General features: G+C 50.7%; 1 protein-coding gene and 1 long non-coding RNA gene across 14 annotated transcripts in view; one reads left to right on the top strand and one right to left on the bottom strand.

The window, feature by feature from the left end:
* The window catches only part of MSI2 (musashi RNA binding protein 2), a 173163-nt gene that overhangs the window by 129944 nt on the left and 16230 nt on the right, over positions 1-26989 (top strand). For 4 of the 13 annotated variants that reach the window (XM_065732124.1, XM_065732120.1, XM_065732119.1 and 1 more), the window contains 4 exons: positions 1982-2064; positions 6451-6565; positions 11709-11783; positions 23430-23537. In XM_065732124.1, coding sequence (XP_065588196.1) covers positions 1982-2064; positions 6451-6565; positions 11709-11783; positions 23430-23537 — 381 coding nt within the window. Of the gene's footprint in view, positions 1-1981; positions 2065-6450; positions 6566-11708; positions 11784-13489; positions 13854-23429; positions 23538-24777; positions 24805-26616; positions 26709-26989 lie in introns of those variants that run through there. The other 9 variants (XM_065732126.1, XM_065732125.1, XM_065732127.1 and 6 more) reach the window with 5 other exon arrangements.
* The window catches only part of LOC136045915 (uncharacterized), a 44929-nt gene continuing 38940 nt past the window's right edge, over positions 21001-26989 (bottom strand). The window contains exon 3 of the long non-coding RNA XR_010621935.1: positions 21001-21016. This is a non-coding gene — a long non-coding RNA (uncharacterized LOC136045915). The remainder of the gene's footprint in view (positions 21017-26989) is intronic.

The raw sequence follows: 26989 nt of genomic DNA, 5'->3' as shown, positions 1-26989 counted from the left end.
AAAACGTGTGCTCCTTGACAACCAGAATCCTATTTCTGTCACCGTTTCAAACAGCCGCCTTTGTTTTGTGTTAATCTGTTTCGTACACTTTCCAAGGAGCATTTTTTTTGTGTTGACTCTCAGTACCTCTCCTAAGAAGTAATTGTGTGTTCGGTCCGGGAGGGTTTCTGAGAGCTTTGGTAATTCAGAGATGAGCGTGTATTCATTACGCTAATAATGCATGCATACAGTAATGTTCTTTATGCATGCACTTATTGGAAGTTGCAATCCAGTGTTTTAAAAGTGAAACAAAGAAGGGCCCATTACAGATCTGCTTCAGGAACTTTCTAGCTGCAGAGCCTGTGATCTCCTGGGGTTGTTTAAGGAGCGGTAGGATCCTGTGGGCAGCTCTGGGAGCAGAGGCAGCACAGCCTGACACTGAGCACCGATCCTCTGTGCCCCTCCGGGGAGGAGCGAGGCGATGCTGGTGTTGGGTTTCCCTGTGGACCTGCTCACATCTCTTTGCTGGCCTTCCTGCAGCAGCCTACGCCTTTAAAACCTGCAAATGAGTGTTGACACCTGTGGGTTGTTGTTATATTCTTGTTTTAAAACCCGTAAATACAGAAAGCTGGGTGGGTCTGGTTTAATCAGAGGAGTGATTTCTGGATGAAGCTGTGTTTAAGCCGTGTGGAGTGGGATGAGAAGGAAACTTGCTTCCTGGTCAGAACGCGTCCTGCCCGCAGCGGGCTGTCAGTGCTGTGCATTAACTCTAATCTCCTCTAAATTCCCCTTCCCAGCTCCAGCCTGGCAGTGAGAGCTGACAGGAGCCCAACGAGAAATCCTCAGCCGCAGCACTCACTAATGAGTTACTAACGAGGAGGAGGTGGTGGTGCTGCCCCGGTGCCACGCGGGGCACTCCAGGATGCTGCGTCTCAGCAGTTAACCACAAACGCTCCAGTTGTGACTGTGGGTTCTGTTGAAGGTGGATTTAAGTGGAGCAAACAGAGGACCTGGGTTAAGCACAACACGTGGTGCTGTGTGTGCTGATGTGTAAAGCAGTGCTCAGCGCAGTGGTACTGTCGGGTGATGTGCTGCAGCTCGGAGGAGTGCTGGAAAGCATTTCTAGTGGCTTCTTCCACCCCACCCAAGAAGGGAGGGAAGGGAAGCATTGGCTTTTAGCTACCTGTGCTGCACGTCCCTGCGGGGCTGTGCGGCCAGCAGAGCACACAGTGCTGTGCTGCAGGTGGGCAGCGTGCATCCAGCAGCCCTAAGGCAGCCCCTGTCCCCATGCCTCCAGCACAGCAGTGCGGAGGAGAGGAGTGATTAGGTCAGAACTGATGGCTTCTGAGAGGCCTCAGGATGTCCTGATGAGGCATTAGAGGAAGTTATTCAGGAAGGAGGGACAAACGAGCACCTCCGGAGCTTGGCCGGCCGCGGTGCCTCGCTGCAGTCATCAGTGCTGGCTTCGTGTGAGGGGAGCGTGGCGGTCTGCCTGGGCTCTTGGTCGTTTGTTTTGTCCTGCAATGAGTCAGCCCTAATGGAGAAGTCCCTTGGAATTAAACAGGAGATAAAATCAATACGCTTCCATAGACGTGTAATTGGGTTTTGTAGAGATTGCTCTTAAAAACCTATAAGGTGTAAAAGAAAATATAGCCTGATTGTAGTTTCTGAGCCGTCGTGTAACCGGGGTGTAACTATCCATTAAATTCTTTGGATGGATCAAAAAATCTATAAGGAGGTTTTAATTCTCCATTAAATCCTATGGAAGAGCTGCAGCAGAACCCTATTAATTTTCTCCGAGGTGATGCTTCTTCCCTCCATTAGGCCGTAATGAGCTCCGCAGCGCTGAGGAAGGCAGCTGTGTTTACATGGGCATATTCCTGTGAAAGCATTCCCAGGTCCAAATGGCAGATAACGCCTTGTTGAAGGAAAGCTGTTTGACCTCACTAACGTTTTCCTCCCCCCCCCCTTTTTTTTTCTTTTTTGTTCCTTTCTTCAACAGGATTTGGTTTCGTTACTTTTGAAAACGAAGACGTGGTGGAAAAAGTCTGCGAAATCCACTTCCACGAAATCAATAATAAAATGGTAAGTGTGCATTCTGCACGGGGCCGGGGTGCAGTCCTGGGCTGCTCTGCTGCTGTGTCCACGGAGCTGAGGCTGTGCTGCGATGCCAGCGTTGCCCAGCCCGACCCTGGGGGGGTTTCTCCTGGGTGCCATGGGGTGCCGTGTCAGTAACGTCGCTGTGTCACATGGGAAGGGGTGTTTGTCATCCAGTTGATGCGAGAACTTTGATATTTTCCAACTGAAATACTCTTTTTCCCTTTGTCAAAACATCCTTCGCTTCTCAAATGTGTATTCAGATATGCATTGTATATTGGTCTGATATGTGTTCACAGACTTTAAATTCAATAATGGAGCTTTTAGTGTGGATAAGATCAAAGCAATCTCCTTGGCATATGCTGGAGGCCTGATTCAATATTTGACTTGCTAATTTTTCCCAGGGCACTGAAATAATATTCTTCGTATTGTTCCTGACTGCAATGTGCATCTGAAATAAAAGCAGCGGGCACAGTGCCGGGGTCCCGGGGCAGCAGTGGGGCAGCTCGCCCTACCCAGCCCCACTGCTCCCTGCTCTGCTCCCAGAGTTTCCTCGTGCTGCCGGTGATGCGTTGTGTGAGATGAATGTGAGATGTGAAGGAGGTTCTGTTCCCCATGTAGTCACTAAATGCTGATCAGTCTAAAGGAGAGCTCACACCAGTGCCCCTGCTGCGAGGAGCAGCAGACTTGAGGCAGGTTAGGAATGCTTTAAATTTGGCTGAGGCTTCTCCATGGGGTGGGAAGAAGAGGACTTTTTTTTTCTCTAATGCTCAATGCAAGGTGAGTGCCCATCATGATGCACTCCACGGCTTTGCTCACTGAACTGCTCCTCAGCTTGATCCTCAGCTGTGTAAGTCACCATGGGGGGGTGCAGGAGGTGGCCCCGCACTGACAGCAGCAGAGGGGACAGAGTGTGGGGCAGTGTGCTGCTCTGGGGACGCGTGGGGTGAGCGTGCCGGGCAGTGCTGGCCCTCAGCGGGAGGAGCAGCTTCCAGCTGAGCTGTGTGCAGGGGGGCTGGGGTTGCTGCCCTTCCTTTGCCCCAAACCTCAGGTTGGGTTTTGCTCTGCTGTCAAAACCTGTCCCTCTGGAGGGACTCCTCCTGCGGGGTGGGAGCGCTCTGCATCACGAGGAGCAGCAGCAGCCGTGTGGGTGTCGGTGTTCTGCCGGTGTGAATAATCCAAGTACGTTCTTCCCGGTGCGTGATCCGGGCGCCTCCAGCGTGCTCCTCTTGTCACTCCCGCAGCACTAATTTTAAAAGCAGCCCACGAGGGAGGAGATGAGACATGATCCTGTCTTGGGACTGACTCATCGTGCTGCCGATGTGCCTGCAGATTAATTACCAAACCCATGCAGGAGCAGCAGAGCCTGAGCACGCGTGTGTGATAGCGCACTGCGGTGGGCGGCACGGGTCGGGGCTGACAGCAGACAGCTTTCCAGTGGCCCCTGGCCCCGTGCCTTGCTTTGGTGTGCTCCCTGGTGTCATGCCATGGGGTGCTGGCAGCCCAGTGTGCTCCAGGAGCATTGCTTCAGCAGCTGCCCCACGTGGGCTCCCATCGGTGCTGCTCCCTGGCCCGGCTGCGGCCTGCCTTCCCATGGGGTTATTTTTATCCCTCCCGTTCTGCCTCTGTTGCCATCCATAAAGCTTAGAATGTCAAGTGTAATATTAAACGAGCGGTGTGCAAGTGAAAGGAAAATGCCAGAGAGGTATTTAATAAATGGAAGCTGGAATTGATGTGGCAGAGCACAGGTTCTCTCCAAGCTCTGAGAAGAGAGGGGAATAAATAAAGCCAAAACAAAATATCCCCAGTTTCGTGCCAAAAGAAACCTGCTTTTCTCAGGGGCGCAAAAACAGCTGGAAAAGAAATGTGGTGGGGTCTTTTGCTTTGAGATCTGTGCTGTGGTTGTTCCCATCCTGGGATGATGCAGGGAGCTGGGCCTGGTGGTGAAGTGGATTTTTGTGTGCTGTGAATGTGGGAGCTCTCTGCTTTCCCTGGCGTTGGCCGTGTTTTTGCGAGCCATCGTGGTGCTGTGAGCTGACAGCCCGTCCTGTTGCTCTGGGTGTGAGAGGCTTTTCACTCCCCACCTCATCAGTCCTGGGCTCGAGTGGCTTTGACTGCTCATCTTGACCCAGGAGCACCCTGGTGTGATGCTAACTCTGCTAACTAGACTAAACAAAAATAGTGACTTTTAGTTTCCCTGCTTTTATTTATATATATATATACTTTTTTCAGCCTTAAACCATTCTTTGTTGGCTGCTGAAACTGGAGCACATTCCTCGTACAGAGGAGGCAGAAAAAATCTGGAGATGATTAAGATGTGCAGAAACACTGAACTAAAAGTTTGTGTGCAATCCAGGTTTGCACACAGTGCACCCGCATCAGGGTGGCACAGCTGGGCAGTGTCTGTGCCATCAGTGGATGCACAGCATGGCCATGTGCCCCATGGGGTGGCCTGCCCTGGGCTCTGGTGTCCCCATGGTGCTCTGCGGGTGTGCTGTCCCCAACCTGAGCAGCCCTCCTCATCCCGGTTCTGCGCATCACCCATCCCCAATAGGAGTCATCTCTGCTGGGCAGTTGCTAGCATTTCTGCCCTTGGTATGGGGTGTGTTTGTTTACAAGGCTCAGGGATTATTTCTCATGTCTATTGGTGACTCTTCCCATTTAAATCAGAGTTAAAACTTCTTTGCAGCTCAGTACCGTTCCCTTTATATCCTCGTGGGCTGTGAAAATCGTAAATTAAGCCAGTCAGTCTTTCAGGGAGCAGCAGTAGGCTGTTTTGTGGTTGCAGAAGCTAATTACTGGGTTATTGTTTCTAACGGTGCTAATCCAAACTTCATTTTCCCATTAATTGTCCGTCGAGCCAGGCTAGATTGTTTTCATCATTCTGAATATTTGCAGCGAGAGCGACTGTGAGGTGTAACCAATGCCTCTGTGACACTATGAGTGGTGGTGGACCCAAAGGATGCACTGAGAAATGAGGTGGTGCACCTCTGCTGGTCGCCCCGCTGCAGTTTGGCCGGAGGAATTAGATGGGCACGTTCCTGTTTAATGACTCCGCTTAACGGTGTGACGAGGAGTGGTTGGCAGGACATTGCCAGGGTGGCTCCTTGAGGTGAAGCCATGGCATGTTGCTGCCATGGGGCCGTGTGAATTCCCTTGTGGAGAGATTTTCCCTCCCTTTTCCTTCTGTCCTCACCTCAATACCAAGCTCCCAGCACCCGCTGTGCCCCGTAGGGCTTTCCATTGCACAGCGTGCTGGGGTGGGCTGACTGCTCCGTCCCTCACAGCCCTTCCCCTCAGCTCTTTAAGGACCCGAGCACTCCTTGGCAGGGAGGTGCTGAAGGAGAACTCGAGGCATTTTTCTGCAGCCTTCCCTGGATTCAGGCAGCTTGTGAGAAGTGCCCGTTCTGACAACGGTGGCAGAATCTGAGCGTTGTGGCACTGGGGCGTGTTGCAAGCAAGCAACGTAAATATGATCTGTGTGAGATTTGCAGCAGAAAGGGGAGGAGTAGGTGGTTTTGTTTAAAATACTGCCATTACAGTCAGTTAACCTTCATGTTACCTAAATGAAAATTGTATAAACCTGAAATTTTCGCTGATCAGGTTGCCTAGAAACAGGCGGTGGGTTTTCATAAGACAATGAACACAAAGCCACTGATAGGGCTATTAGGAACTGAGATGCTCAGCCACGTTATCCAGCAGCCCCAGGTCTGTCTGCTGCCATCACCGCTCACCCACTGCTGCCAGAGGGGCTGTGGGGACGTGGGCTGGCTGCAGCCCGTCCCGAAGAAAGTGGCACCCCTGGGTGCCCAGCACCCTACGCACTGTGCCTCAGAGTGGGCTGCCGTGGGGGCTGGGGAGGAGCAGATGGAGGTGACTGTTGTGGCACAGAGGGACTCGGAGGCAGCGGAAGTAACTGGAAGTGAAAGGATGTAGATCGTTTATTAATAGGGTTTACAGAAATTTTCTGCTGGGCAGAAATATTGATTCTTTATTCCCGTTTTAAAAGGACCTTTTTGTAATGGTCACCGGGAGTCGCTGTGTGCTATCGATTGTAATGGAGCTGTGCTGAGGACTTCCCTCCATCCGTTCTGCGCCCGCAAAGTGTCACGGGGAGGAAGCACAGTGTGGGTTTTCCTTCCGGGACCACAGCAACTTCTTCAGTCAGCATTTTGTCATCCCCACGGCGCTGGGTGTGCTCAGAGAAACGCACGTGTGCTCTTCTAAATCCGTTCATATGTCTGGAAAGTTCATCTTCGAGGGGGAGGCGGCGGGGGCAGGAAAACACTAAAAATAAATCAGTAGATCAGTTCTGAGTTTGACATTTCCACGGCATTCATTTGCATCTCATTTGTACATGTTTCTGCTCAATAGGTAGAATGTAAGAAAGCACAACCTAAAGAAGTGATGTTTCCACCAGGGACGAGAGGAAGGGCGCGCGGACTGCCGTACACCATGGACGCTTTTATGCTGGGGATGGGGATGTTGGGTAAGTGTGCTCCCCCCGTTCCTCAGTGCCTGTGTGGGTGCACACCTCAAACGGGGGTGGGTGGGAAGTGATCAACTCCCCCCTTCCTGGAATAGGGGAATTTGCATTTAAATGGGTGTTTTAAATAGCCCGTTTTACTCTTCCTCGCAAAAATAGGATGATGAAAGATGCGGTGTGTTCATTCTGGCTAAAAATGATCTCTCCCCTTTTTTTAGAGGAATTGAGTCACACATTATTCCCCTTCTTTTAAAGGTATCTTTGACAGTTGGGCATAGATAATTGAAAATCTTGCTGGCTGTTAAATGGCATGCAAGGTGGGGAAAGCAGGGGGACGCGTAGCAGCACAGGTCACAACAATAATTACGAGTTTCAAGGAGATGGAATGGTATTTTAGTACAGAGTATTGTGTCCAGAAAATACTAATTAAATGGGATAAATGATATTTAATGGCAAAATTCTATTTGTGCATGAGGTCTATTTGGTTATAATTGCTTCTCATTTGTTTCTGCCTGGATAGTTCTTCTTTCTATACAGCCTGACAACCCCTTGGTGTTCTGTCCTCAGATTTGCAAAACGCCACTAATCCATTGCCAGTGTCCTTTTGTAAAACCTATGTATTTCCCACCGTGTGTTGCTGGACCTTCCCTTGTCACACACTGAGGCCATGAGGCACAAGGGGGGCAGCTGGGGGTGTCCCTGGGCAGAAATACCCCATCTCAGCCCACAGTCCCTCTCCATGGCCCTTCATGGGTGCTCTCCAGCTTCTGCCAGGATGGTGGGGCTGCTGGAGCGGGGCAGGAGAGTGCTCACTTATCCTCTCCAGTGGAGCAGGGCCTGTGCACTGGGCTGCTGTCAGGGCAGAGGGTTTGGTTCCCATGAAAGCTGTGCTTTCAGCCGCTTCTTTCCGGACTGCCGGCAGCACCACACAGAAGGGGAGGTGAGTGCTCCTTGCTGGGCTGGCACAGTCTGGGGGTGGGCACTGTGACACTGGCCCCTCTGCTGGATGAGGGGGAGATGCTGGGAGGAGTTCTGCAGCTGGACTCTGTGCCAGGGACCTGAACACAAAGCACAGCCCTCTGGTGCAGTGGGAGTGCTGGCTGCCTCTTGGGAGGAAGATGACTTCAGGTTTGAAGAAGCACCAAAGGAGTCCTCAGCGTGTGGATCATCTGCCATGGATGACTTGCTGCTGGGTTGCATGTGGTCACCTGCTGCACTGGGTTGGCTGCCCAGTGCTCCTCGCAGCGTGGCCCTCAGTGTGCTTATTGGATTTCAAGCCAGAGTGGGTTGCTCAGTGTCACTGATTGATTTGTGCTGAAGACCAGATGCTTCATTATCTACTCACACTGGTGGTTTCTTCATCTCCTGCTTGCTACGGCACACCGTGTTAAGTAACGATGCATGGAGCTGCAGTCTGTGATGGAGGTGGCCGTTCTGAGCCCCTTCCCAGAGGCTGCCCCAGGGGATACTGAGCCCTGATGGAGAGCCCCATCCTGCCCCATCCCAGCATGGGAAGGGTGTAATTAACCCATCACACAGTGAGCTGCCAGGGAAGTTTGAAGCAGTGGAGTGCTTTGCTAAGATCCCATGAGGCTGGTGGCAGACTTACTCCTCTCCTTGCTGTAGTTGTTTGAGTGGAGTGAGACAGAGTGGATGGGAGCTGCTCTTAGAATGCTGTTGTACCTGTTTCCAGGAGCCCTTGTCCAAGGTCACCTTCTCCAGATGCCTTTCACAGGCAGAGCAGGAAATCAGAGGAGCGAACGCACAAGACAACCCAAAGGGAGGAGTGGAGAGTGACTCCCTCCAAAGCTATTAAGGAAGTTGGTCTTTTTCATTAATCATAGCCTCCCTGAGGAGCCTGCAGCAGCCGGGGTCTAAAGGTGCACAGGCAGCCGCTTCTGTGATGATTTGGTTGATTGGAACAAAATTAAAGTGTTCTTCTGAAAGGGTTTTTTGACTGAGAGAGTGCAGGCAGGCTGAGCCTTCTGCCAGGACTGCTCCTGGGCTGTCTCAGTCGCTGTCTGCTGATGGGAAGCACGCGTCCTCGGGGGAGGCCAGGAGCATTAATTAGCCACTCTGCATAAAGAGTGGGCTGGAGTGTGTTCAGTTCAGTGATCTCTCCCTGGCAGCCCACCTGGCTGCAGCAGGGCAGCTCGTGTGCCACAGTGAGCAGCACTGTGCCCCTCGGTGGGCACTGCACGTGTGGTTGGTTGGCCAAGGGCTGGGGGGTGCAGTGTGAGCTCTCAGGCTCCAGGAGCCTCCACCTCTCTGCTGGTCCTGGTTAAACTCGTTGCCTTTGGAGCCCCTCCAGCAGGGGCTGTGTGGATGCTGCTGTGTTACCTGCTTCTGTCTGCTCTCAAAAAAATAAAATAAAATAAAAAAAGAGTAAAGAGGGGCGAAGAAAAGAGCAGGTGGGCTCTATTCCTCTTCCCTCCCATGGGCAGCAGTTCTGTGTCTGGGATGCATTGCTGCCATGTGCTCCTGGGGGGCACCAGGGGCAGTTGCACTGCAGCACCCGCTTTGTTTAGTGATGGGTACCTTGGGCTTGCTGGTGTTAATATTAAAGTAACCCCTCTAAAGATAGGGCACAGCCCATGAGGTTTATGCTCTGAGACTGCTGAAATAATGTCTGATAGGAACACCAAATTTCAGGAAGTCTCTGCCAGGCTGCTTATATCATCATGCCAGGCAGACCGGGGCTCTACATTACTGCACACATTCAGGCGAGGTAGGCTGAACTCATGCATAAAAGAAGCCTGTGCCCTTCAAAGAAAGTCATTCCTTTTTTCCATCAGGCTCTGTTTGATAGAGCAGCAGCCACCTGTGTACCAGGGCTGGGGAAGAGAGCCCTGTGTTGGGCACGAGCTGTCTGCAGCACCTCTGGAGCTGCTGCCCCTGCACTGGGTCAGATCTGCTTTCATGGACCATGGGAGAAACTCTCACAGGCGGAGATGATCATTTTCTTGCACTGACCATAGTTCTGAAATTAAGGGTGAAAGCAGAAGTCCCCAGGTCGTAAAGTGTGTGCTCCTTGTATCCACACGTTAGCTGTGAGGTTTGTCCATCCTGGATCACATCCTCTAAACATGGAAGGCCTGTAGTGACTGGCCTTTACCATTGACTTCAGTGGTGTTGTGGAGCCTTCATGTAAACTAAGTGCAAAGGTCAGCGTGCTGCACCTGGAGTGATGCTGTGGGTCAAGGATTTGGGTGTTCTCAGTGTGCTTTGTTGGAGCTTTGTGGTCTTGCTTGAGTGGAGGCAACATGGGCAAAACTTGGGTGAGTTCTTGGGTTACAGCAAGGGATAATAAGTTGGGTTGCTCACTAGCAGTGCTGAAGCAAATAATCTGTTCACTGTCCAACATAGGGTGAGTATGGCATCATGGGATCAAGGTAATGGTGGGTAGGTCAGCGTGGCCATAATTTGGCTTGATGGAGCAGCCACACGGGCCCTGGTGTTAATGTGCTATTGATATTCAGCCAGCCCATTTCCCCTGCACGGATCGGGCTTCGACTCGTTAGAGCAGAGCGGAGCACTGCAGCAGTAAATGAAGAGGAAAATTGAAGTAATGTTGTATTGTAAATTTATGATTCCATCTGTCTGACCTAGAGAGTGCTGAGCGCCGGGGAGCAGCCGAGACCCCCCCGGGCAGCCCCAGTGCCTCAGAGGGAGAGCAGGGCTGCAGCAGGGCAGCTCAGCGAGCTCAGGGTGCTGCTGCTCGCTTGGCGAGCAATCCGTTTGTAGTGGGTTGGTTTGTTTTGGGTTTGGTTTTTCTCGGAGGGAAAAAGGAAAGAAGTTTTGTAAAGCTTGACTCTGAAAGATCTGATTTAGTGACAGAAGTGATGAATTTCTAAGGGAATCCAGCTGCTGAGCTGTGAAATAAATGTGTGGGCTGAGCAGAGTGGCCGTACCTTGGAAAGCCAAAGTGCTGTCCTGTGGCTGTGGGCTGCTTCCCCCGGCACTGCCTAATCCCCTCAACAGGATCCATCCGAGCGTTTTTATCTTCCAGGCTTGGATGATGATTAATAGTACATTATACGGATGTATAAATCATATCGGAGGCAGAAGAATTGCTGTGGGGTGTAGTATCTGCGGGGATGCCCGGCCTCCTGCGCTGCCCGCCTCCCTGCAGCACACCTTTGGCTTCAGGTGGAGCAGCAGCGATCGTCTGCAGATGGGCCTTGGTCTGGAGGGGCCTTTGCTGAAGGCCGGAGGAGTCTTGGTGGAGCACTTGATGCCTGGTGCACACAGGAACGTTGTGTAGTGCTTGGCGTGTTGGGAGTCTCAAAAGAGGACCACTGTCCGTAGCACTGAGCAGGGAATGCTGAGGATGAGCAGCTTCTGAACCTCGTGGCCTGCTCTGCACCGTGCGCGGGTGCGAGGCCGTGGCCCTGCCGGCTGTGTCACTCGTGCCCTCCGCCTGCTGCGTTCACGTGGCCGCTGCTGCTCCTTCACGCGTTTCCTCCTCGGTTTTCATTAGCAAAGTGGTCTCTAATGGTATTTTTCTCATAATATGACTTCAAAAGCTGTCTGTGGTTGGACACACGCTTCTGAGCGATCCCTTTAGGAAGCGGTTCTCATCTCTGGGTTTTGCTTTCCTGAAAAATTAAAAGCCTTTGACTCTGGCTCGTTGCCGCGGCTCCTCCGACTCTTTGATGTGTTAACTGTTGTCCTTCACACTCCTGGGATAAAGAATTACTACTACCTTAATCTCCAACTGTCAATAGCTGTGAAGCAAAGTACATTCATTGTAAGCTCTCCAAATGTCAGGGCAAACCTGTGTTATGTGTTTAGCCTTAGCATTTGGCATTTACTCTTCCAGCTAACAAGTATGCACAGTCCTTGGGCTGCAGGCACCGAAGTGCATGTTAATTACGGCAGTGACAGCGCTGGTGCGAGGCAGGTGATCAGCAGCCCTCCATCTCTGGATGGTTCTATTCCCGACGATAATGAAACCTTCCCTGCATTTCACATGAGCAGAATAAATCTCATTTCTGCGTATTCCCCGTGAAATGAAGCTTCGCCCCTCCTTGGTGTTATTTGGCATTAGGTTTATAACCAGAAAGCCTTTATTAATCCTAAAACGTTTTCTCTCTGTGATTTACTTTTTTGTTTATGTATTTATTTTTATGTTTCTGTGATCAAGGTTACCCGAATTTTGTCGCGACATACGGCCGAGGATATCCTGGATTCGCCCCAAGTTACAGCTATCAGTTTCCAGGTACGTACGTTTCATTGTAGATTCACTTCTTTTTCCCTTCTTTCCTTCTTTAGTTTTTTCCTTTCTCTTTTTTTTTTCCTTCCAATCCGTAGCTGCAGGTTGAGGCAGGCAAGTCTGCAGGGAGCATCTCACAGAACGAGTTTTTTTATGATTAAAATACATCCATACAAGTACATATTTTTAACACATCTTTATTAACGTGTGAATTGGTACTGGTTATTTGAAAACAAAATTTAAGTTAAAACGCGAAGCAGCAGAGCTGATTTCAGGGCTGTCAGCTCCCTCCGATGGGTTCTTCCTTCCGTGTGCCACAGCTCTGTGCCCAGGCACACACACACGGGCACGCACAGCCTTGCACACACAGCCTTGCACACGCGCCCTGCGTGGCAGTAAGCTCACATCCAGCAGGAGGGCAGCTCTGCTCTCCGACATCACTCTCTCCTTCGGTGCCCGCTGTGTCCTTCCCAGTGTCCCACACTGTTCTCTCCCCTCTCCGGGCTCTGGCTGTGTGCTGTGCTCCCCTCCCAGGTCCGTGGGTGCTGCTGTCGGGGCCAAGAGCCCTTTTTTCTTCACTGTAGTGCTTCTCAGGGACATCTGCTAGGCAGAGCTGGGGCTGCTGTGGTCAGTGCTGTGCGCTGAGTTACAGCTGCTGTGTCGGTGCTTACTGAGAGCAAGCCCCCCCATACTGCAGCAGCAGCAGGTTAAATTCATGAGCACTCATCGGGGTGATCTGGGGTGGGATGGAGGACAAGGAGCAGGGCTTGGCTGTGCCTTGGGCACAGGTATGGCCGTGGCATCAGTAGGATGGAGTGTTGCCCCGGAATGGATGCGTGTTATTAACATCCATAGGATCAGTGATGTCCTTGCCATGCAGAACTGGTGTTTGCAGGATGAGTAGCATCAAGGGAAGCTGGTGTTAGATTTTTTTTTCCTCTGTTGCTGAACTTTGCAGATACAGCAGCTCTATGTTAAGCTTGTGTGTCTGTTCCTCCCCCCCCCGTGCTGCTGCCCTTTGCACAATAGCAAACAGAGGAGCGTGGTGCTGGGGTGGATGGGGTGGTGGTGCTGGCACCTGTGTACCCCCCAGCAGCAGGGTGGGCTCACAGGGGGTCTGTGGTGGCTGGTGTGTGCAAAGGCAGAGATTTGACCTCAGTGGGTTAAATGGTGAAAACCAGCACAGCTCAGGTGGTTTAATTATAAACATAACTAAAACAAGCGTGTCTGGCAGTTGAACGTGGAAGTGTGTTGGGCTCCAGTCATCCTGACGTACCCTATCCTGACGTGTGCTGTCCTGAAAGTTTGGGCAGCGCGGGGACTGCTGCTGTGCTGGGGGTCAGGCAGCGTGCGGTGTCAGCTGTGCGGAGCTGGGAGAGTGCGTGGGGCACTGGGTGCTGCGGTGTGAGGTCGGAGCACAGGGCCCTGGGTGGGACGTGGAGCCTCGGGTGGGACACGGGCAGCGTGGATGGGGGGTCTGACATCTGCCAGGCCCCACAGTGTGGCACACACAGGCACTGCCAACTGCTCTATCTTCTCCCATCTCATTATTTTTTCCTCTAGGCCTCTATAACTCAGCACGTAGCCTTTTTTTTTTTTTTTTTTGTATTTTTTTATTACAATCATTCCCTTCCTGTGTCTTTTTTTTTTAATTTCTGGGACTTATCTTTTCAGTTTAATCTATTAATTTCTGTTCTTATTTCACTTTGCAGACTATTTGCCGATTTCACAAGACATAATTTTTATCAACTAGTTCTTAAAGATGCATAACAAATTAATCGGGGTTTACTACAGTGCTAATGAGAGAGAGACAGACAAAGCCTGGGTGGTCCCTGTTAATATCAATGTCCACTGAGAAATTGCTGCTCTTGCTGGCTGGTTTGATTGAATGGACTTTTTACTTTATTTTTATTTTTTTAAAGGCTCCATATCCTTACTGCTTTGAGTTTGCTTTTTATTATTTTTCTGTTTTTATTATTTTTTTTTCCCTCTGCTTTGTTATGAGTTTTTAATGCCCACTTGGAATGTAACTCACAGGGATGGGGAGAGGGGCGTTATGAAGGCATGACTTCTCACAAACTTCTTAAGCACAGTTCTGCCCGGGGAGCAAAAATGAAGGTTGGGCCTCACAGCCATCCACGGAGAGCTGCTGCTGCTGTGTGTGGAGATGTTCAGCAGCAGCACAAATCAAAGCTGCGGCGGAGTGAGGCCGCCGTCTCCCCTTGCTGGGGTCCCAACGAGGTGGGGTTGAATTATCCCCAGTGAGTGCTTCTCACACTGCAGCACCCACCCATGTCCCATCCCGTGGCTGTGCCCGGGGCCGCTGCAGCCGTGAGGTTGGGCTCTGTGGCCTCTGCGTGGCCACCACTGAGCTGCAGCGTCCCACCCCCTCAGTGCCATTCCCTAATGCCATCTCGCCTCCTCCTGCAGTCACTTTTACTTGCAGACTTCGCTTGCAAATTGTGGGCAAAGTGCTTAAATCCGGGCAGGAGGGGCTTTCACCTTGCTGGCTTCAGCTGCGCTGTGCCTCTCCATCTCCACCCAAATGCCAGAACTGCAAACCTGTCACCTGCTGCTGTCCATTGGCTCTGCTTTAACGAGTCCAGATTCTGCTGGTTTGGGTAGAAACAGCACAGCATGTCTTTTTTTTTTAATCATTTCTACCCGCTTTGTAAGTTTGTGAGAAGTAAATTGCATGCTTACAGTAGAACTGTAATGCATTTTAATGTTTGTTAATCCACTTGTTTGAAATGTCGGTGTCAGAGGCTCTGCGATACACGGCCGTGCTGTTCATTTCATTAAAGATGCTTGATGTAACGATTGGTTAGTTTCCTTTTTACTTTCCTGCAGGCGATAGCTTTTTTAATCTGTATGGCTTCTTATGATTTTGTTTGGGTTTTTTTTGCTATGAATTGCTTTGCTTTTGTGAACTTGTCTCAGTGTGCATGATTTGCAAACATTTCGGCTATTGTGAATTTTCCCATTTTTTTGTAAATAGTCCATCTGTGCTTTTCTTTTTTTTCTTTTTTTTTTTCCTCTTTTTTATGACTTTTTTTCCTGTAAGTGACTGAGGTAGAAAATAATAATAAATTGTTTACAACGGATGTGCTGTGTTGCTGCTCTCTTAGCTTGCAGATCTAATATTTTGCTTTGGATGCACCAAATAACCAGTACCAATGACAACTTAATAAAAGAGTGACACCACCACCACTCCCAGCGTGTGAGCCACTGTTGGAAGAGCCTGCAGACGAATGGTTACGTATGAGGTGTGTTGACAGCAAAAATTAAAACAAAAGCAGATGACAGCACACTCGTAGCTGGGGGGAGAGCGGTGCCTACCCGTAAAGTTGCATTCCCAGCAGTGACCAAGGTGGGTTTAAGCACCAGACCGTAGGTGTGGTAGAAGCCCTCCAGCACGGGTGGGCAGGAATCTCTTTCTGCTGTTTGGAAATGGAAGGGCTGATGGGGGGATGTGTCACTTTAGAGAGGTGTTGTGGCAGAAAGTCCCATGCTGGAGCAGCAGAGTGCGGTGTCTCCATCGCTGTGGCTGTTGCTGTGACTCTGCCATTGCTGCCCAGGCAGTGGGGATGTCGGAGATGCTTAGAAGCCTTCAGCTCAGGAATTTAAATGCTTTTTTTTACTTGCGGGTTTGTTTGCTTGTGTGTTTGTTAAAGCTCATTAAAACGTTTGTATGTGAAAAGAGGTGGGAAAGCCAGATATTATCACAAGCTTTCCTGAGCTCCTGGAAAGCACGCTTACTCGTTAGTATCCGTACTCTGTAGTCTGCATAGCCCAGAGCCCGGTCTTGGGTCGTGCTCCTGCTGTGCTGGTGCTGGAAACATGCAATGTGAGGGACTTCTCGTTATTATGAGAGCATTTCAAACCAAGCCATCGTTCTGCTAACATACAGCGTGTAGTTTAGTTTCTTTCCTGATAGCATTTGCACACTGCTCACTTGTCAGCCATTGATTTTTGGGTAGTATGGTGTTCTTCGATGGATGTTGCTTGTGATGCTCACCTGTTAGGTCTGGTAACTGCTTTCTGGGCCAAGAAAAGGAGCTGGTACCAGAGGCAAAAGTAATGATTATGGTAATGACACATTCAAGGCTTGTTTTGTATAGTGGCTTAAAGAAAGGGCAGCTTCCTTCCTCACCTCCTCCTGGTATTTAGGACATTCAGCAGTGCAACAAAGCTGTGAGCTGGCTTTGCTCCTGCAGGTCTCTTGGTTCCCCACTCCTTTGTAAGTAATCTAAGGGAGATGCAGTGGGACTGGGAGGAAATGAGGGTGGCCAAAGCGTTGCCTGGCACGGTGCTGGGTGCAGCTCAGCTGGGAGACTCGTTCAAAAAATTCAAAAATACTCTTGTAAGGCACTGTTTCACAAGTTGTAGGCTTGTATAATATTTAATAATGGGAACATGTTTGTCTAGACATGATAATTCAGTGATCAAACCCAACATTAAGGAAGACAAGTTACTGGCAGATGCAGGATAGGAGGGGGCGATGCAAAAAACACTTGGAATAGTCTGTTCAGTTAGTGAAGCCTTGTGACAGTGAGAGATGCTGAACAAAACTGGAACTGCTCTCACTCCTTTGACCTTTTCTTAACAGCTTAAAGTCTGCTGCCATCATCCCTGTGCTGCATGCTTTTGTTCACCTCAAACACATTGCTGCACCTGCATGGTGTCACATGGTTCACAAAATGCATTTGAAATCTGCTAGGATCACCTTAACTGTCGCTCTCCAGAACTCACAGTTCTGTCTCCATCATTGAAGACAAGGGCTGCGGACTTGACCAGGTCTAAAAATTAAGAATTTGGGTTTCTCCACTTGGCAAAGGACAGGCTGAGGAGTTGCTGGTGCAGCCTCATCCCTGCAGTGAGGAGCAGCTGAAAGAGCAGCCAACAAACAGAGAAATGAATGTAGCAAAGCCTGTGCACTCCCAGCCAGAAGGTACTCCTTCAAGTTCTGCTTATATGATAAGGGTTTTGTTTGGATGAAGTCAAAAACGCTGCCTAGAGCTGTTGTCTGAGTCCAAGCAGAGCTTTGGCAGCTTTGCCTCATATGAGTTGTATTTTTTTTTTTGTGTTGCACAGAAATGCTTTGTAGAAGTTCACACCTCTTATTTGTCCCACCCCTTCAAATAATATCCCGGTGTCGAGTTCGAGGGGATGCTGTCAGGAAGATCTGCTGATCCTGGTCCGTGGTCCAGCAGGGTGCTAAGAGGGCTCTGTGCTGCGTGCCCCTGCTGGTAATGTTTCCCCAGAGGGCTCATCAGAAGGACCAAAGCTTGCCAGGTCCTTCCTGAGCCTTTTCCATTCTTAGTCAGTGCCTGTGCAGAAGGAGCACCCTGAGTGCTGACTTCAGGAGCCTGCTGTGTCTGTTCCCAGCTGCTCACCAACCTGTGCAAGAGCTGGGCTGTAAATACCCACAGCCATGGCCCTGAGAACAAGGGGTCCTAAGGGGGATGAGGAGGAAGGAAGGAAGGAGGCAGCATCGCAGCCTGCTGCTCCTATGTGACTGTGTGGTGAGCAGCGACCAGGAAACGGGAATTATTACGGCAGTTTCATAACTCAAGCAGAACGTGTGGGACAAAACAGAGATCACCCCATGGAGAAGGTGATGCGATCTGGAAGAGCCGTTCTGCTGAGGAGTTCTGCGTGCCCCGGCTGCACAGAGCACTGCAGCTCCCTGCACGGACCTGCGGAGGATGGAGGCCCAATTTGTACCTGTAAGGCTGTTAGAAACTGGGACAGAGAGCTCATAGAGGTGGTCCTCCATGAAGCAGGATACCATTGCAACGTGAATGTTTTTCAGTGGTGTTTAGTGATGGGGTTCCTCGCTTGTTCTGAAGCGCTCGGTCGCCTCCAGGTTCTCCTCCTGGCACTGCTGGCCCCGCAGGGCTGCTCTGAGGGCCCATTTTGTGACGTGGATCCTGAGCTGCACGGTGGCAGTACCTCCAGCCCAGAGCTGCAGGGCTGCATTGGCCACGTGGCCGTGGTATGATGTCTTGGAGTGGCTTCTGCTCCGGGGATCCCCGCATGGCATGCAGAGCCTCATCTTCTTTTTTTCTCTCTGCCTCCCTTCTGCACTGATTCTTCCAGCTTCCAGGCACGGGCTCTTTTTATATGTTTGTTCATAGCCTGGGATCTGTCTTTTAATAATACTTATCCAGATAGTTTAGATCATTCATAAAAATTTAAGCAAGCTGTTTAAACAAAACAGCTCATTTTCTGTAGCATCAAAACGAGGCCTGAAGCAAATCAGCACCGCTTTGCTGAACTTTAAACACATGCTGTGATGCTCTTCCCCCACCCTGCCCTCTTTGCTAGCAGCAGGTGATGGTTCAGCACTGCTGGGCCGGGGTCTGGGCAGCTCACAGGGGTCTCCACTGCCAGCCTTCCTCTTCCAGAGACCTTGTTGATTGGACATCGGTGGTGAGCGTTTGGCTCTGGGCTTTAGAATGAGAAATGCTTTCAGTGGGGCAATCAGCTTAGTACTAAGGAGAATTACTTGCTTTTAGGAAGCGATTTAGCTGAGATTCTCTTTCATGCACATCAGCTGCTTTCACCTGAAGCTCATAATTCCCTCTGTTTTACCAGATAGGAAATTAGGGAGGATTACATACTGAGTCGAAGCGTTGGGCAGTGGGAGGTGTGTTGTTTGTAGGACGTGGCTGAGGAGCAGAGTGCATGCCTTAAGGACTGGAGCAGACTTGGAGGAGAATAGGCTAAGGCAGCTACCACCTTTTGCTTTGACTTTGGGGGTTTTCTCTTTTGTTTTTTAATAAATACTTCACTGGGAATGAGCCATTTGCCTTTGAGAACTTTCCCATTTTTCTGCGCAGCGATGTAACTGCGGAAGGGTTATTACACTTGAAATGACACAGGACGATAATTTGGAGACAAACAAGGCTTTGCCTCAGCGATGCGTGAAGTAATTACTGGGCAAAAGTGCATCATTCTCATTTTAAAAACCATGGCCTGAGAGTGGTGAACAGCTGAAAAATGGATCGTTCCCCGTACGTGGGGTGGCAGCACCAAGTTTTGAATGAACTATACTTGGATGTTACGGTGGTGGTGTCATTCCAGAGCAGAAATACTTGCTCATAACAACACCCATCTGCGAGCACACATCCGGACGCGGAGCATTGCAGTGTGACACAGATGCTGAGTGTTCCCCACGTCTTGCAGCACACCGTACATTCCAAGCAGCACACGGCTGTGCCTGGAATAACAGTGGGCTGCTAATGAGGTTTCCATTATGCATGATGTGCTGGATCTGAAGTTCGCTAATTTTCTGACCTGCTGAAATAGATTTTAATAAGCTTGATGTACCACAGCATATAAAGACAAAGGGAAACACTTAATGGGGCTGTCAGGATCATTCTGCGCAGGGCTGGGGATGCTCGAAGTGTTAGTGGAGTTGAAGGGAAGCTTAGGCAGCTCCGTGCTGCTGTGGGAGAGCTCTGCGGGTCTGCAGTCAGATCCAGGAGAGCTAATTGCCCCTAAAGCACAGCAGCAGGTTGTGAGTGCTCGGGTGCAATCCCGACCTTTCAGCGAGCTCAGACAAAGTTTGATGTCTTTAGGTGCATTCCTCCAATGGTGAGCAGTTGCTGTTCATCTAAAGCACGACACGGCAGCTGCGTTTTCTTTCTCATTTTTGCTCCTTGTAGAAAGGGGGAGGAGGGGGAGAGGGAGAACTGAAAGATGAAAGTTTGAAGCATAAAGGGATTGTTTTGGGATGGAGCTTTCCCTCGTGTGTGCTTACCGTTAAAGGCTGCGTTTGTGTCCGGCAAATTGGGCCCACGCCTGCCTGCCTCCCAAAAAAGGCAGCGGGCTCTTCTGCTTCATGGTTGCGTGTCTGATACTTTTGAAATGGAGCCTGAAGATCTGACAAAGAGGATAACACTGCCTAATGGAAAGAATAATGCAGGCGAGAGCGCATCTGAAGTGACAGCTGTGAGCCTCGTGCCACACTCCTGCGCTGATCAAAGCCGCCGGTAACGCTGCGTGAAAGGACGGCGTCGCTTCCCCTCTCCTCCACCTGCACACACTTCTGCTTTGGCAACTTGGTGCTTTTTTCCCAGGAGATCAGTGGAGCTCCCAGCACGCATCCCAGGGTCCGTTGTGACAGGCCAAGGGGCCAAACTGCAGGAGGGGAGATCCCATTGGACATAAGAAGTTCTTTATGGTGGAGCAGGCTGCTCAGAGAGCTGGGGCTGCCCCATCCCTGCACGCAGCCAGGGCAGGGGGCTGGGGCTCTGAGCACTGATGGAGCTGTGGGTGTCACCCCTGGGCAGTGGGACCTGATGGACTTTGGAGGTCCCATCCAACTCCAACCTTTCTGTCATTCTGTGATTATGGTGGTTTTTTGAAGTCTGATGCTGAGGCCACACGTGCTTACTGCTCAAGTCTTGCCATGCCACCTCGTGTGCCCACGTGCTTTAGCCAGTAGGAAGCAGAGAAAAGTGTTTGCATGGTATTTATTGATGGAAAAAAAAAAAAGGATATCTTGGTCTTTGTGACTTTGGGGTGCATGGTTGCTCTTGTCTGTGTTTTCCTGCAGTGCAGAATCACATGTTCTTCAGGGCTGAGTGAGGCAGAGCCCAAAGCAATGTCGGGTTGCCCCATCAGCTGCATGCTGCCTGCTGAGCTCCTGTCCTGCCACCAATCTTGTGCTCCCCAACTTGTTTCTGTGCTGGAGAAAGCAGTGACATGGAGGTGGCCGCTGCCTCAAGCTGTGACTGTAGGGCAAGGCTTCTGGAAACAGATGTGTCCGTGCCCCCCCACGCAGGGCTGCTTTGGCATTTAAAGGGAAACTGTTGGTGCAGGAAGCAGAAAAATGTATCTGTGAAAAATTGAACTCCAAACACTAGCTTTGGCTCATTCTGAGCAATAAGAGAGCATGAAATTGCTGTGAATCCTCAGGGCTTTCCTGGTCAGTGTGCAAGCCCACGGAAAACATTTATTGTAAAATACTTTCTAATTATAGTACCTGAAGTGGGCACTTTGGGCCTTTTGAACAGCTTTGCTATCTTGTTTTCTGTAGACAATTATATGCAGAGGACTCGCAAAGGAGAGCAGGGATCTTTTCTGCAGACCTGGAGCCCCTCACACAAACATGATAATGAGAAGAGCTCTCCTTCCACTGCTTTCCATTTCCCATGGAGCTACAGAGCTGCAGGAGAGCAGTGTGTGGTGAAGTGCCATGGGCCAAACTCAGGCCCAGGGAAATGGGGCTGTGGCTGCTGGGAACAGACAGGCATCCTCACCCCAAGGTGCCAGTGGGACCTGAGGGAGGCTGTGCAGCAGCCATGGTCCTTTGGGGGCACAGAAAGCAGCACAGTGCTCCCAAATAGCTTTCCCCAAGCGACTTTGCTCCTTGTGCTTCGTTTTATCCCATCTGTGAAATGGAGACCGTGTCACTGCAGAGAGCCATGGGGACAAAGAGCTGCATAAGAACAAGAAGTGGGTTGGCTCCGTTCTTAGACAGCATTAATGTGCTCAGCACTGTGATGAGTGGGAAATTTGTTTTCAGCTGAAGGAGCTGATGAATGCAGTGCCTGGCAAGTGTAATTTCGGTGAGCGGGATTGATTACTTTCAGCATCTTGGATTGATTTAGGGATCCTCCAGTGGTGGAGCCCGTCTGTGTGTATTGGTACGCGGGTTTTTGGTACGGATAATCAGTCTGCTCCCATCTCCCACCTGTGCAGCCCCACGCAGCCGTCCCGAGCGGCCCCATTGCATGGAGCTGTGCAGTGCCTCTGCTGCAGAGGCTTTCTCTCACAGTTGGGAGAACTGCTTTCTTTCAGGGAGGAGGGATTAATTTTTCACACATCTGTCCGCAGTGAACTCTGGATCGCCATAATAGATGCTTTGTTCGGGCTCTTTCTGTGGACAGCCTTCTCCACCCTTGTTATTTCATTCTCCTTTTGCATGGCGAAACTTTTTGTCCTGCATTTCAAACAGATACTGAGAGTCCCTGGCAGCTGAACAAGAGAAACAAACTTTGCAGCCCCGTTCTTTATGCTGTTTTCGGGAGACGTGTGGTGATTTGAAGGGTATTAGATTGGTTTTGGCAGAGGCATTTGATTCCCTGGGAAATCCGCAGCTCCGCTGATCCCCTGCGGGTGGTTTAGAGCCCCCGGGTGACGGGTGTGCTGGTGGGCAGCTGGTCCTGAGCATCACACGGGGGTGTGATGGGCACTGCTAAGGACAAGGCAGCAGGACGTGCTCTGTGGCGGGCAGGGGGAGGCTGTGAGCTCTGCTCCATCCCGTGTGTTCCCAGCTCAGCGTTCAGCCTGAGCATGACCCTGCTCAGAAACAGCCCCAGAGCTCCGCACTCATCCTGCAGGTGTTTCCCATGTTGGCTGAGTGCTGGTTTAGCTCTCTAACAGCAAAGTTATCTTGTTCCACGTTACTGCAGCTGCTCTACCATGTGCTGGGGGGGGGGGGGGGGGGTGAGCAGGGTTCCCCAGCCGAATGAATTTAGCACTCTGGTGTAGCATCCTGTGACGTGAACGTGCTTCCCCCTGTATCCAACTCCTCGGAGATCATAGCAGTTCATCAACATAACGAGCAGCTCACATTGGTGTTAGATAGCAGGGTTTGCTGTGCTGTGCACGGGCTCTGTGTGCAGGGAGCAGCTGTCTGGGATACCTCTGTATATACATTTACCTGGACTTTCTCTTTTCCCCCCAACAGCCCTATTGCCATATTTAAATGCAAGTATGTCCTTTTCTTTAATCAATGTTTTAAGTAGCCTTACGTGACCCTAGCCTAGCTGCTCTCTGCTCGTGTCCCTGGTAGACTCCCCATAGCTAGGATGGTAGTGGTAGCAGGCTCGTAGTCTGCGGGTTGCTCTGGCTCTTTCTCTGGCTTGCTGCTCTCTTCTCTGCTGTCTCAGTTGTTTTTCTGTGGTTCTTCAGCACCGCAAAGCAGCTGTGGTCCGAGATGTGGAGCTGCTGAGTGCAGTGCTGAGGCAGAGGTTGCCCCTGTGGCTGTCCTGGCCGACAGCAGGAGCTCTGGGTGGAGCACTCCGAGTGCTTTGTTGGCGTGGCAGCAGAGGGTATTTGGGGTTCCTGTTGATGGCTTGGGCCTTGCCATTGCCCTCTTAAAATATGTATTGAAAGTCAACACCTCTGGCGAATCTTTTAATATTAACTAAGTAAAGAAACCGCATCTGAAATCTTGCTAGCAGCGTTCTACTCATGCGCAGCCCCCCTCTAGCAGGGTGTGCGCCGTAGAGCTCCTTGATCTGCTGCTGTTTTGCTTTCAAAAGCTTTTTTCTTTCTTTTTTGAATTACATTCCAGTGAGTTTTTTCCGCTTGATCCCAGCAAACCTGCGATCTAGACACGCGACCCTTCCCCCGTCTTCCATCACTGCTCTGTCTGTAGGTCGGCACGTTATTACCACTTGCAGATAAGCAGGGACCGACACGCAGCCACCCCTGGGTGCACGGCCCGGCCGTGACTGCTGGAGGGGACATCCGCTGTGGGCCGCAGGTGGCCCTGCCAGGTCATCCCTGGCACTCTCCTCCCTCAGCGCCGTGCCCAGGAGCCGTGTGCCAGCACTGTGCTGGGAGATGCCCCCAGAGACGCGCGGTGCCGCCGGCTTCTTTCTTTACCCTTCTCCTTTTCTCCACGGCCAGGTTTTCCGGCAGCGGCCTACGGACCAGTAGCAGCGGCAGCCGTGGCGGCAGCAAGAGGATCAGGTAGGGGGGCCCGTGGAAGAGCAAACCCTCAGAGTGCAGGGTCAGGTAAAAGCTCTGTCGGTATTCTGTGTGGCTGCAGCTCTCCATCATTTCTCTGATTTTCCTCACGCTTATCCTGGGGATCCGAAACCAATCGATCCGAAAAGATAAATCAAAAAATAAATAAACCCCAACCCCAAACTACAAGCAGAGGCCACGGGCCTGGAGCACCTTGCAGGAGATTGGCATCAGAACTGCCAAAAACCAGGGTAGATATTCTGATTTGTTTCTTTATTTATTCCTTTATTACGTTGGTTTCTTTGGTTTAAATTCGAGATTATAAAGGACACCAAAAAAAAAAAAAAGAGAAAAAGAAAGGAAAAAATGAAAAAAGAAATTGTGGTTTTGTGAAAGAAAGCTTTCGTTTCTCATGGAAGACGAGCTCCGGGGCCGTGCTGCAGCGTGGGCTCTGCTCCCACGGCCGTGCACCGTTCCCTGCGGCACAGCCGGACTCTTCTCATGGAAACGCCAAAGCTTTTCTTCCTGTCCTCCCGAACACTTGTGTATTTCTTTCCCCTTAAGGGAAATAAATCAATCATTGCCAATTACCGTTATGACTTTGGGCTTTAAATTCAGATAAATGTGCGAATTAGCGCTTTGCTGAGGTCATGGAGCGTTCAGTGCACTCATGAGCGAGCTGCTCTGCGGGCAGCCCAGCCCCCCCAGCCTGCCCCCATCCCACGGGTGCCCACGCAGGGCCGGGTTGGGGCAGCGCTGGGCACGGCCTCCCCGGCACAGGGACGGCTGCTGGGTGCCGTGCCGGGCTGAGGCCGCGGCGCTGGAGGCCGCTCGCAGCTCACCCATGATGCAGTCCTGACGTGGGGGTTCTCGGTGATTTTCCTGGCGGTGCCGGTGAGTGAACCGGGCTCTTCCAAGAAAGAACCGACCAAACCGCCACGTACGGGGTCAGGAAGGGGGCGCGGGCCCTGAAGGGTGAGCCTGATGCCATGGAGGCCAAAGCAAGACACCAGGAGAACTCCGTTCCATGCAAACTGGCACTGCTTGCAGGCTACAAAGGATTATCTGTACCAGTTCCATTTTGTGGCATGTAGAGAGCGCCTAAGGGGTGACTTGCCAGACTGGTTGTGGGGACCCCAATCTCCCTGCTCCTCCCGCTGCCCCTTAACCGAGGGAAACAAAAGTTTTCAAAAAAAAATAATAAGGCAAAAAAGGGAATGATTTTGCATATGATTTCAGGAAAACAGACTTCATTGTTTCTGCCTTCTCCTCATGTTTTGCCCTTCAGGTTTTGTTTTACGTACAAACAGACCTGGTGAGTTGCCCCTTAGCAAGGCACAGAGGGTTTGGCTGGATTAACGTTGCTTCCCTGATAATTACTATTTTTTTTAATCGGAGTGCTTTTGGTGCCCATTACAACTGAACTGAGCATTGATCGATTCTGTGCCTGAAAATCATTTGTCTTTAATTTGAGTGTTTTTTGGTTTTTCTTCTGTTGGGTTTTCTGTTTTGTTTTGTTTTTTCCGTTTTTTATTTGAACTTGCAATACAAAACTAAATCTAACCCGAAATTAACAACACCCTTTCTGGCAAGTTTAAAGAGCAGTATGGTGTTTGGAAAAGTCTCTCAAGCCTCAAAATTGCCCGCGTGCACAAAAATGGCAAAACCCCAAAACCCAATCAGGAGATTCCCCCCCCAGCCCCAAGACTTGCAGGAGGGAGATGGGTCTGTCGCAGCCTGCGAGGCACAGCCAGCCCTGCTCCGGGCACAGCGTGTGTCACGTAGTCATCGCCATCCAAAGACAGCTTTCGGAACGGACATCCTCACTTCCATCCAGCCATGGTAGTGAATTGTATCCAGGAGCAGTAGAGTGCCATCAGTCTTGTGATACAGCGTACCAGCCCGATTCTTCACAAGAAAATCGGTTGGGGTTTTTCTTCTTTTCGGTTGGATTTTTCTTTTTCCCTTTCAAATTTGCACATCCCTCCTTCACACGTGCCCGAAGCCCAGAGTGTGGTGTCCTTGCCACTGCCCTGCCCCATGGCCACTGCCCCTCCGTGGGCAGCACGTCACTACATCCCCCGGCCGCACGCCCTGGCCCCACTGCTCAGCCTCATGGTCTCCCGAGGAGACTGCAGCCTTCTCATTTCCAAGCTCCATTGGCTCTGGTGGTGACCCTTTATCCTTGGGGGCACCCCGCTCATTGTTGGGCAGTGGGGCAGTTACATGGCACAGGGGCTGTGCCACACGTGCTGTCTACCCTTCACTTCCCTCTCCCTTTTGTGAGGATGCAGCCACCAATTTGCCTCGCTAAGTCAGACAAGTTCTCTTTTCTGTCACAGCAGCTATCTCCTGCAGTCAGCAAAAAGGGATGTTTCCCTCTGCTCATGCTCAGTATCAGCCCCAAATCCCGTTCTTGTCCCAGCCGTGTCCCCACGGGGAGGTGATGGCCGAGGGCTCTCGGTCTCCGTTCCCATTGGCAGGGCCGTGGCAGATGATTCTTGTATTTTTTTTTAATTATTTTTTTTAATTAATTGGACCCAAGCCATGAGCAAACATAAAAGTCTGAGTGCTGCAAGCTCCTCCTAAGACAACTTCACTATCAGCGTCACGTTTCTTTTCAATCCACCTGACATTCTTTGCGTGTAAAACATTTTTGTCTCGTAAACGCATTTTTTCTAAACATTACCGTGGGGTCATTTTTACCTTACATTTGACATGGGGGGATGAATTCGGAAGGAAAGCGAGCCAGCGCAAAATTGGCAGGGGAGGGTTTTTGTGCCTTCCCTTTTGGTTCGTTGACAAGTCTGAGATTGTTCCAGTTTCCAACCCGTTGCCACCAGCCCTTCCTCCCCGATGACCGGACACAAAAGCACTAAGGCCATAAGCTCAGTGCCTGGCTGTCCAGGTGAGCCGTGGTGGTCCGATGGCGGTGGGTCGGCCCCCGGCACGGCCGGACCTCGGGCGCCTCTGCCGGCTTTGAGCCCCGCGCCCCAACAACCCCTTACTGTACTTTACACTTGCCAGTATAACGAATCTAGTAACGCAAGCTACTGACCTTGATGGTGAGTGTGAGCAGTTATGTTTTGTTGTTTTCTCTCTTGCTTGGTTGGGGCTGCTGTGAGAGAGGGTGTCTCTGAGGCATACTTTCCGGCCTCTCTTACACTCGGACGTGCACACCTCCTCTCAAACACTCTTCTGAGCGCTCTCAGCGGGAAGGTTTGTCCACACCTATTAATCCTCTCTCAGTGTCCAGCTTCTTGTTAGTAGCAGCTGGTTGCATGTTTTTTGCTTGTTCAGACGAAACGGTTCAAGAAACGACTCATATCAACTCTTGAGAAATGTCTCTATTTTTTTGTACACTTTCTTTCTTTTGATGTTTTTATTAATTTCCCTTACTTAAAAAATAAAACACCTGTCGTCCCGTAAAACATTTCACATCTCCCCTTGCCTGTTCTTAGAGTGTATGTATCTGTGGGACTGAACTAAATGCATGCACT

This window comes from Cyrtonyx montezumae, unplaced genomic scaffold, assembly GCF_038088225.1.
Source record: "Cyrtonyx montezumae isolate F1298 unplaced genomic scaffold, pur_monq_1.0 scaffold_15, whole genome shotgun sequence".
Classification (NCBI taxonomy): Eukaryota; Metazoa; Chordata; class Aves; order Galliformes; family Odontophoridae; genus Cyrtonyx; species Cyrtonyx montezumae.
The sequence above is the reverse complement of the archived record's forward strand: the minus strand, read 5'-3'. Positions and strand labels throughout refer to the sequence as shown.